This window comes from Lineus longissimus, chromosome 2, assembly GCF_910592395.1.
Source record: "Lineus longissimus chromosome 2, tnLinLong1.2, whole genome shotgun sequence".
Classification (NCBI taxonomy): domain Eukaryota; kingdom Metazoa; phylum Nemertea; class Pilidiophora; order Heteronemertea; family Lineidae; genus Lineus; species Lineus longissimus.
The window spans coordinates 10,251,294-10,262,755 of NC_088309.1; the positions used below are offsets into that span (position 1 = coordinate 10,251,294).

The 11,462-nt window shown below is 39.2% G+C and overlaps 1 protein-coding gene across 1 annotated transcript; it reads left to right on the forward strand.

Annotated features, from left to right (window-relative positions):
* The first annotated feature begins 366 nt into the window (after positions 1 to 366).
* Positions 367 to 11,242, forward strand: LOC135499473 (uncharacterized). Its single transcript, XM_064790234.1, has 14 exons — positions 367 to 489; positions 3,178 to 3,351; positions 3,741 to 3,797; positions 4,096 to 4,178; positions 4,565 to 4,716; positions 5,049 to 5,171; positions 5,690 to 5,852; positions 6,778 to 7,299; positions 7,573 to 7,679; positions 7,937 to 8,055; positions 8,098 to 8,178; positions 8,369 to 8,442; positions 8,696 to 8,857; positions 9,215 to 11,242. Exons 2-14 carry the CDS (start codon positions 3,229 to 3,231, stop codon positions 9,648 to 9,650), a joined length of 2,202 nt encoding a protein of 733 aa, XP_064646304.1. The 5' UTR covers positions 367 to 489; positions 3,178 to 3,228; the 3' UTR covers positions 9,651 to 11,242.
* The last annotated feature ends 220 nt before the right edge of the window (positions 11,243 to 11,462 follow it).

An 11,462-nucleotide genomic window follows, 5' to 3' on the forward strand; every position in this document is an offset into this window, starting at 1 on the left:
GTTAAGGCAAGTACGTCAAGTAGTTTTACTCAAAATATATTTGTAAGCAATAACCTCAGAGTGTCTGGTTACTCTAATGGATTAGTAATGGTCCACCCAAGGAAGTTACCTTCATGTTCCGTCCACCTGATCTAGGCTTAGAGAATGCAGGATAGGTATATGATAGTAGGTAATATCCCCCTCTTTAGTAAACTCCGGACGCAGTGTACCGGCCTCATTCATCGTCCCGATCTTGTAACCTGGTAACTCCTTGATGATAAAAGATTGACATTTTGTGGCTCACCCTGTATAAAAAAGTTTTAACGTTTTAAAAAATAGATGGCGCCAACATTTCAATTCAAACCTGGAGGCCAGGTTGATTTTGACTTTTTTGTCATATTGTCATGACATTGCATGATTTCAACTGGTAATAGAGTCATTATTGTGCGAAATTCAAATTATATGTGTGGCGATTGATATGCCAAAGTTGACATTCTTCATTTGTGTCAGGTGAGTTAGGCGGAATTGATTGGTAAAGTGATCAGGATGGGATACAGCACTGGTGTAGTGTCGGCATGAAAATGAAACTTGAGAAATCAGATCAGCTGTTCACTTCAGCATGCTTGTGTTTTATACATGTGTAGCATAGGGTATGGCATGGGCACTTCCAGGCACTATGATGGGGTAGATTTAAGCGGGAAAAACACCACATTAACTGACAACGTCACTGACAGTGTCGGTGTATATAAAATCCTACTCATACTGTAAACACTCCTCAATCTACCCCATCAATCAATTCAACACTGGGTCAGTGGGTGACTGACAACAGTACTAGGCCTACTCAGTAGCTGGAAGTGTCATCATCATCATCATTGGATTGGAAGCCACTATAGCCAATACTGGCTTTGGGCTTATCTAAATACAAACTTATTACGAACAGTACGCATGGACTGGGTGCTGACATGCGGTTATCCTTGAGAATTATTTTCTATTTACACTATGTACATAACTAAGTCCACTAGATTCATTAGGCATATTATGTAGCAACGTCCGGCTGTATCAAGTTGGCGAGTGTGTCATCACAGACCAGAAGACTCCTCTCACAAAAAAAAAGAATAATGCAATAGTAACCGTGATGGCTGATGCCCACAAAAAAAATGTTGTCCTATCTACACCTTGTATTGTGTAATTAAATAGCCCATCCCTATTGGACCAATGGTGGTCTAATCTTGCTTTAAAACTTATTACACTTAGGGCACTGACGACTGACTGTGTCCATTTAATTGATGCATATAGTTTGAATCAGAGTAACACTAACAAATTAAATGGTAAATCAGAGTAACAGCTTAGGGTGAATTGGCGTAACAGCTTTAGGTGAATCGGAGAAACACTCTCAACATAATAGATTAGATACCCTCACCACTGTAGGCCCTACCAGGCGGAGGAAGCCACTGCTGCTACAACAAACAAGCAGCAAACAGGTCGCACACCACATGTTCTTTTGTTTGTTGTGCCTAATGTATATTTAGGTTTGTTTAGGTCAGCAGTGACCTCCGCCTGGGAATCAAAATAAAAGCATGCCATGGTGATCGAATCAGACCCAGGGTGAAGCAGACGATTACGGGGCAACTCGGCCTATTACCAACTCGGCCCACCAACTCGGCCTGGGTTATAAATCATCGGTTTATTGGCATAAGTTTTCCTTATATTGTTTTTTTTGTTGCTATATATATAGGCCTACGATTTATTCATTCCTGTTGGAAATTTGAAGAGAATTCATCAAGATTTGGAGGATAAATCCATGAAATCACAGTCATGAATGTGCATTTGGAGTGCTACCGCGACTTTTCCACACTCGCCGCCGTTATTTCATGGATTTCTCCTTCAAATCCCAATAAATTTTCTTCAAATTTTCAACAGGAATGAATACATAGTAGGCCTATATATACCAACAAAAAACAAAAAAATATAAGAAAAACTTATGCCAATAAACCAATGATTTATAACCCAGGCCGAGTTGGTAGGCCGAGTTGGTAATAGGCCGAGTTGGTCATACACCAAGCAGACTACTGGTAGGTGAATCGGAGTAACAGCTTTGGCAGGGTGAATCAGAGTATCAGGCAGCACAGGGTGAATTAGAGTAACAGCTTGGGGTGTAACAGCATTTGGTGAATCTCTGAAAAAAGGTTAAAATATTTTCTGATGCAATTCCTATTCCTATTATTTATTTGAATGAAAACTAATTTGAGTGATGTTCATTGACCTGGTCAAACTTTTCATCATGCATATTGCAATCCATTGACTGCCAGACTGGTGTTGCTGTTGGAATATTTCCAATTCAGGTATTGACATTTTTCTGGATGGAAAAAACTGATTTAAATTCTATTTTTAACCTGCTTGGTCAGATTAAGTGGTGTTGGAGTGGAGTATTTCCATACTGACCTCTTTCTCAGAATTGGAACTCATGGATAATTAAATCCCAAAAAAGTAGCTCATTTATCAAAGTTGGCAGTTGGCAGTATGGTCAAAACAATTTAATTGCTCGCGGAGACTCATCATTCTTGCAAGGCTGACAGCCGCGGTGAGTTCATTTATATCCTAGGCTATGAGGAGGGAGATTTCTGCATGGCTCCATTGTCAACCTCCTTCGCTTCGGACAGAAGTCTAAAGAGAATCTATTCCAATGTTCAGTTTTTGTTTTTAAAAAGATCATTCTATCCGGTTTACTGCTGAAAAAAACAACCCTTGGCATTTGCTTGCCAAGCGTGTAAAAAGATATTTTATCTCTTTTGAAGACAAGATTCAAATATTTCATTGTTTATCTTCAGATTTGAACATGTTGATTCATGGCATGGAAGTTCACCTCAGCATGTCAATCATCCATGCAGTCAATGTCAATACCCTGTCACATGAACCCATTGTTTGCTGTCTCAACTTTATTTTGAATGTTTGGTTACCAGCATTTTATCATCTGTAATAATTGAAATGGGCCCTGTGTGTTTGCGTGTTTGATATCCCTTGACAAGTCTTGATGAGATTGATGGTGATACACAGGTACATATTAATCATCAGATTGAATGATAAGTATTGATGCGCATTTTTAACTAAGGGAACCTCAAACCCGCATAGGCTAGCATTCAGCCAGACAGTCCAGTCAGTCCTGATTTCCAAGCTTATTGCTTGTCTTCTCTGTTTCAGATTCTCAATGGATTGTGACTTGATTTAATTGTTTATCAAGAAAGAACCACGATGGCTGACGTTAAGCCCAAGCGCTCACCCCTCCTGAGTCAATTGCGACAGTTATTGAGCTTAACAAAAAAGGGAGCTACACCAATAAAATGGCCAATCGTCATATCTGTTACTCTTGCGTTGGTAAGTAAAAGTGACCCAATCGATTTGATCTTGCTTCATCATACAAATAACACCATGGTTGTCCATTCCTGCATTTTTTTTAATTCTGTGTAGGACAAAACATGTAGGCTTCTCAGACGTTAGACGGTCCTCAATTTTTATAAATATTCAAACAAACGCTAACTTTTGTCCCCTATTGTAAGTGATTAAAAAGGTTAGCAGTCTTCTCATTATGATATATATCCTGAACGTTGCAAAAAAAGGGGATGAAAAAGGGGGTACCTGTCCCACTTGTCCCGTTATAAAAAGGGCCATATCCCAATTCTTCCATCCATGAGATCAAAATGGTTTCATGTAATGCGGAGTCTGCTCCATGTGCCGTACTAAAAAAAGTTTTGTTTCACTTTCAGTTCGGCACTGCTCTTATTCTGATGTTCCCATTTGCTTTTCTGCCTTTCATGGTGCTGGTAAGTGCTCACATTTTAACCCGCTCTTCTAAGGCCGAAGTTACATAGACCTCATTCGTTCATTTCCCAGGACTCATTTTCCCCTTTTGCTTTCGTTCCCCTGTAAAAGCACGGCCTTGTGGCGTGCATTCACCGAGGAATGAAAGAAAAACCCGGAAAGTGACTCGTGGTAAATGAACGAATGAGGTCTATGTAACTTCGGCCTAATACAATATACAGACATGAATTCAGGCCTCCTGATTACATGTACATGTAAATTATGAAGATGCCCTAAGATGACTGGTGCTTTTCTTTTCAGCATTTTGGCTATCTGGAAGAAGATAAGGGCTACTATGTTGGGATCATTGCGTCTAGTTATTTCTTTGGTAGGATCGTGGGAAGGTAAGTGTTTTATTATTAAACAGACTTGGTTAAAAAGGGGGTAGATGTGACTCAGCATTTTTATGTCATTCGACATTCTAAAGAAAAGACAAAACCTTTGGCTTTAGCAGTCAGTATCATTACTCAGTATAAAACATGTATGCTTGTATTCCTTTTAGGTTTGGTTTACATAAAAATGCCACCTCCCAAAGTATTTGTATAAAAGCTGTGTGGACGTTCAGCCGAATAAATCATAAAGCCAAGGGCAGATAAACTTCTGATCAACTCCACACTACACCCTGTGAGTGTGACTGTTGACTGCACTACATGCATATTTGATTACATGACTTATAACGTCATTCTGTTCCTCCCTTTGAATTGACCCCATGCTAATCATTGATTTTCAGTTTCTTCTGGGGTTGGTTGTCCGATAAGAAGGGGCGTCGTCCAGTGATCTTGATCAACATAGCATTGAACATTGTTTTTTGTCCAGCTTTTGGTTTTAGTTCAACTCTTTGGTTGGCATGTTTATTTCGCTTCCTGATTGGAACCATGACAGGTACAGTAGTAGTCAGAAGTAAACATATCTTGCCTCTTGCATTTCTTGGCAGTGGATTTTGAAATTTAAGAGACCTGTTGGCCATCTATCCAAGTTAACAAAAATCTAGGTCAAGGTGACTTACTTATCAGGTGTATGTAGGTCAAGGTCATAAGACCCTACGTGGGTCATATCTAAAGAAATTGTCGATTGCAGGATTATATCTTACATGTGAGGAACTCTTAGACACCCCTCACCTTCAGGCGGGCGTAGGGTCCATGGACCATTTAATTATAAGTAGATTTGAAACTTTCTAAAATTTCTTGAAAAAAATTGTGTATTCTGTATTTCAGGTGTTGTGACTTGCACCAAGACAGTTCTGTATGAGATCAGTGATAATACTAATCAAGCCTTTTCCATGTCCTGTATTGGAGTCGCATGGGGTATGGGTATCATCCTTGGCCCTGCTCTTGGAGGTATGTAGATCCAAACTTCACATATAAACCTGTGTCTCGATCAAGGAATTCATACCATAGTGGAGGTATTGGTTATCTCACCAAACACTGCAAGAGTGGAGCTATAATGTCAGCCAAAACCAAGGCAGCAGCTGAAGTTTTGTGATGAAATGACAGCTCCAACCAACATTAAAGAATCAATTTCTATTCTAAGAGTAAAACACATCAAACTAAACAACAAAATGTGATTTTGACCGCTTCCGTAATTTGCACCACCCAAGCGGTTATTGTTGCCTGACCTTAACTGCTGCCGACAAAATGAGGCACAGTGGGCATATGATAGTGGATTGTACACTGTAAACGGTGGTTCATAGTGATCAAGTTTTTTTAGAATTCACAGTCTAAAAATACTCATGGGTCGTGTACATTAGTCTACTTGGAGAGACAGCAATTATGTTTTGATTAATTATACTTGAGAATTGGCATGTCGGCTTGTAGCGGACTGAAAAAGATTTAATTCTGAAAACCTCATCTTTCAGGTTTTCTCTCTTCTCCTGCCACTAAATACCCCGCCATCTTCCCCCCTGAAGGTTTCTTTGGCCAGTTCCCATTCCTCCTGCCTTGTTTAGTTGTGAGCTTCTTGAATATATTCTGCTTCATCTTGGTCCTCATCAGACTACCAGAAACCTTGCATAAGAAAAAGTAAGTATTTCTATTTTGTCATTTCAGCAATTCTTAAAGAATTTGGTCAATTATTATACCGTGTAAAGCCTGAAACTTTTTTCTGGCAGTACGATTTTCCTGTTTGAGTTCTTGGGAAACCCACTGAATAATTTTTCTGATTGAAGGCACTGAATGACATTTGGTAATTTCCCTTAATGATAATCAATGTCGTCTGTTTACACTGAACATACCATTCATATTCATTGTTCTCTTCAGTTTGTTCTATGATGATGGGACTGAATGCATTGTAATATCATTACCTAGTAGGGGACATGGTAATTTCTTTTGGTAATTACTTCTCCATTGGGCTATGGCTCACAACTTCCTCGTCCTAGAGTTGTGTGATTGTTCCGTCCCACTTGTGAATCACCCTGCAAATAAGAGATTTTCATTGCAGTGCCAAACGATGCTTATCGCATGAATGTAAAATCTCCCATTTACAATAGTCATTGCATGTCTGCAAAAAGAATCGATCATCATTGCGATCAGCAGTATGCGTGCTACCTGTAGACATGAAACTTTTTTCGCACCAAATTTGCAAAAATCTCTCGTTTTGGGGGCATTTGCTTAATTTCCTTTCCTTCCTTGGATCCTTATTTCATTCCTACCTCCATGCTAGGAAAGATACCTTGTTATGAAATTAGCCTACCAGTGCAAATAATACCCTTTCTGCCCAAGTCATGCACTGTTGGAACTTGTAACTGAGAAAGTGTTTGTTAAAGTTTTGTAATTTGCTCAGTCAAAGACGAACAATATATTTTTATTCTTAGTCTTACTTCAGATATTCTTGCTTTAGATACTTACTTCAAAAATTCCTACGTTATATTCTTTCTTCATATATTCTTGCTTTATAGTCTTACTTCAGTCTCAGATATTCTTAATGGAGAGAATTCTTTATTTTCAGAGATCTTTCAAAGACTGAAAAAAAGGACATTTCACTTTTGGAGCAGGAGCCTGTTAATGATGCTGACCTGACTCGTATCTCCACAGAGATGCTGAAGGGGGAACAAGAAAATGCCATGCAAAGTTTGGATGACATCGCCATGCTATTCTCTGCCCAAGATATTGAAGACACAAGCCTTTATAAGATGAAATCACAGGCGTACATGAGTTACTTGTCTCATCGCCATTTAAACTGTGCTGAATTGTCGTCTCATTCTAAAGAGGATGTGGGCCTTAATCCTGCGCTTAGACACCAAGGGCCAATGAAGCGTAGGATGTCACTCAGTGCGCCAAATTTGGCGATTCGGCCACGACAAGAAGAATCACCACCTAAGGAGGTAGAGGGTCTTTTGCAGGCAGACAAAAAAGCTGACAGTGCCAAAGTTGATATTGGTCGTGATGATGATGATGATGTTAGTGGAAAGATCTGTTGCTGTAGGCGGTCAAAGGCAGCCACAAATTTCATTCTGTGTCGTCTGCTAAGGTAAGTTGCTCTTCTTATTGTTTTTTATAAGTTGACAATCTATTGGAAAAACAGGGTGTACGCCACTTACCTCGAAGTTGATATTGCTGTTCATTCTGAAACACCATTGTTACAGTGTAGCACTGTTCGGAGTGTATAATACACTGTGCCTCATTTTGGCAGCAGCGGTTATGGTGAGGCAACCTTAACTGCTTGGGTTGGTGTGAAATATGGAAGCAATCAAAAAGCAGTCAAAATCACATTTCAATGTTTACACGTGTTGTCTTTTTCCAGGATGTCAGATGTTCGTCACTGCCTGTTTGCATATAGTATATTCTCCTTTTGTGTCATTGGATATGAAGAAGTCCTTGGCATTTGGGCCTCAACGGAGATTAGATTTGGTAAGTTTTCCCCGGATGCCACACTGAGCCCCACTGCAGGGTAGATTGAATAACCCTAAATGTTCAAAGTACCGTCGTTGTCTTGGTGACGTACTAAAGTAAATGTATGTCCTTTAAACTTTTTTGGTGGATAGAGTTTAGAATGTTTCTCTACCATCTAGTATGAGTCTAGCTGGTTTCCCAATGGAAGATTTAATTGTTTCAACAGTTAATTCTTTGCAAAAATGACATCTTCAGTGGTCTGATTATTTTTGCAGATGGCTTGGAGTTCAGCACGAATCAACTTGGTTTGTTAGGCATGATGGTGTCTGTGCCAGTGCTCTTTATACAACTTTTCATCTTTTCAAAGCTTGAGGCTAGATTTGGGATTAAAAAGGTGAGTTTTGATTTGACTGTTTAAAAACCTTTTCATTTGTTGGGCATGATGGTGTATGTGCCAGTGCTCTTTATACAACTTTTCATCTTTTCAAAGCTTGAGGCTAGATTTGGGATTAAAAAGGTGAGTTTTGATTTGACTGTTTAAAAACCTTTTCATTAATGGGTAATGTACCTTACATGGAAATATTTTCGACTTTCTTATGCCCTTTGAGGTTCTGTTATGATGGAAAACCTACGTTGGAGCTAACTTCGCATTTCTCGAACTTTTGTATCATAATCAGCTTGATGTTTTGATAATTTTTTTGTTTCAGTTGGTGCTAGGTTTTTCTTTCATGCTGGTCATCACGTCAACAATGCTTCCTACTCTGCATCTCATTTATGACAAGTAAGTGCTGCATCTCTCTTTATCATTCATACTCAAACCAACGAATTGCTCTGCGATGTGCAATATCTTCCAGATTTTTGCAATGGTCATCCTCGCCCTGGTTGTTCAAAAGCATAAAATTCGGGTTACCCCTAACGATTATGTTGAATATCCTTAAGATGTAATCTCTTTGAGTTCTATAAAGTGTTTGGGTTTCCTTTGAAAATTGTTGTCTTTTTGTAACTCAATACAAATGTATATCTTTACCTTTCAGACATGCGCTATTGTGGAGTTGCCTGTTCTTCATTCTGGCTCCGACCAGGGTGGGTGTCATGTGTGTGTTCACTGGTATTGGTATGTTCATTAACAACTCGGTGACCCCAGCCATGGCAGGGTCAGTCAATGGTCTCGGGTTAACTGTTTCAGCTGTTACAAGGTAAGAGTTCTGAAACAGTATTTCAGATTGGTTGGATGCTCTGGGCTGAATGAGTAGCAAAGACCTTTCTGTTTGTCACCACTGATCCTCCGATATTCACTGTACTGCCCAATCAATAGAATTGAGGGTTTTTGAGGAATTTAATGTACCAGAAGAAGAGAAAGGTCGATGGGATTCATGAAGATCGCAGTGTGTCATTTTCAACCACATTTTGTGCAACTTATCCTGGGAGATGCAGAATAGAAGTCTGAGACATGCCACCCTCTGCTCACACTAACTGTTAACTTCTGCCAAAGTATATTCGTGTTTCCTCCCGAATGTATCTTTAAATTTTGATAGCTATGGTTTTTATTCCAGGACGCTTGCCCCGATAGTTGGTGGGAGCATTTATGCCTGGTCCATCACTGCACGACTGCGGTATCCCTTTGACGTCAACTGCGTGTTTGTTTTGTTTGGCCTTTGTTACGCGGTGACTCACATCATTGTACTCTTCTTGCCAGAAAGGCTCGACAAACAGCATAAACGTCACACCATTGTGGAGGAAGTTCGATCAATGCCATCATTGCACTCGGAGGAGGGGAATCCCGACGGAAGTGTGCAGGATAAAAACGACTGTAGAGATTCGAAGCAGCGTAAGAACGGACTCGGAGACTCGAAGTATCGAACTGCTTCAAGGGAGGAGAACGCCAATGAGAAGGGTACAGAGTGGTGCTTGAAGGAGGGGGAGACTGTGGCTATTGTTGAGAGAAATGTGGGTGAAAAGGATGGGAGGGAAAAATCGACTGCTTTTTAGGCCCAAGTGGTGCAAGATACAAATACCCGGTACATGTATGTCTGTAATGCCATAATATTGAGTCTGTAAAACCTAAATTGTTGACATTAATTAGGTCTTAAAGTCTTAAATGATTTCATGACAAAGCTTGCTGCTAATTTGAAAGTTAATTCACCATTGTTGCTGTATTTCTACTGTTTTGATACTTGTGCGTTTCCTTACATCGATCGTAGTGAAGAATCTCAATTTCTCTAAGTGTGTTATGAACCGTTTTATTGCTTGGGATCTCTCATGGGTGAATGAGGCTGGTGAAATTGATCTGTAAAACAACTCCTTTTCTCGATATAACCCATAAGACATGAGTGAAAATGTTAAGATGAATCTCATACTCCATCTTGTGTCACAATTTTAGCACCTTTATTTTGGACTTTTATTACTTTTGTTTTTGTTTATTTGTTCAATGAATCGAATTATGGTGGTGTTGCTGTATCCTTTGAGAATGTACATATGTTTGTATCAATTTGTCAATAGCATTCCGCGACGTTATTATTTATAGCTCACAAGGTCATTTGAATAAGATATCGATGACGTTTTAGTCACGTGACAGTCGGACATCGACGATTATTTCTACGCATTTGAGCTTATTTCAAAGTCAATTATCTTTGACCCTGCATTGTTTTTAGCATGAATGATACCATAGAGTCAGAGAGAGAAATATTCAGAACAATTATGTAGTATTTCCAACACTCGGACATGTGCCAGATTGAATCTAACTGCCCTAGTTAGAAAGCCTGAATCCATTACGAAACCGCATGTTTGTCCGACATTGCCTGTAATTCAGCGATGGGAAAATAGAGGGCAGCAGCTGCAGTGACGTCATCTTCGCGGAATGCTATTCAATGTATTTAGACCTCAATGACATATTTCATATTCTAAAGACTCATAATGAGTCATGTGGGTTTTTATAACCATGGTTATGACCTCGCACGTTGACCAATCATTGTCACACACGTATTGTAACGTTTTTGTGTTCATCAAACATTCCATTATCATGTGATAGGCAAGTTAATTTGTTACGCATTGTTAATTAAAGGTATGATTACAGGGTAGTTGTGTAGAGGGTGTTACTGATATATATTTTAAAGTGTCCACAAGTAATGGTTGAATGTTATGCCTTCCTGGCTATACTTATTATCTGGCCTTCAGGTTCTTCATGATCATGCTCAAGACGTTGCCGCCTTGGCAGTTTTCATACAATTTTTCAGTCTGACGTGCAATTATTAGGCATCATTGATTGTATCACATTGTAAGTATCCATTAGTAAAAAAGATTCAATCTATCAGCGTTTGTGTGGTACCTGTAAAATCTCGAGGCGTCAGCTTTATAGATATTAATGTATTGCATCACTTTGCCTTGAACTATGACTGTACAAATTGCCATGTGACTCTCGAGAACTTAGCTTCTCTGTTTAGGGCCCTTGAATATTTGTGTGTGATGAATTTGAAATATTCTTGCATTTGGAATCCATATTGATACTTTGGATATCAATTTGTAGTTTTGGAGAGTTTTACGTACAGCAGTTCAAAATGCTGGTAGATATTAAATATTTTTAGATAAATATTTAAAAAATTGCGTTATTTCATTTAATTTTTGGATCGGTCTTCTCAAATGTCTGGAATGTGACAAGGACATGTTGTGAGACAACACTTATTGCTGTGAAGAAGATGTAACTGGGCTCCCAAACTGCAGATATAACACAAGGAAACTCTTCACTAACTGGAGAATTGCCTAACTATTGACAGGATGGAGACAAGCTGACTGGTTGTGACGCTA

Bases quoted from the DNA above. Each gene is read 5' to 3' on its own strand.
- LOC135499473 (XM_064790234.1), top strand. From the start codon at position 3,229: ATGGCTGACGTTAAGCCCAAGCGCTCACCCCTCCTGAGTCAATTGCGA. The intron at 4,179-4,564 runs GTAAGTGTTTTA...ATTGATTTTCAG, and splicing joins TTTGGTAGGATCGTGGGAAG to TTTCTTCTGGGGTTGGTTGT. The intron at 8,443-8,695 runs GTAAGTGCTGCA...TTTACCTTTCAG, and splicing joins CTGCATCTCATTTATGACAA to ACATGCGCTATTGTGGAGTT.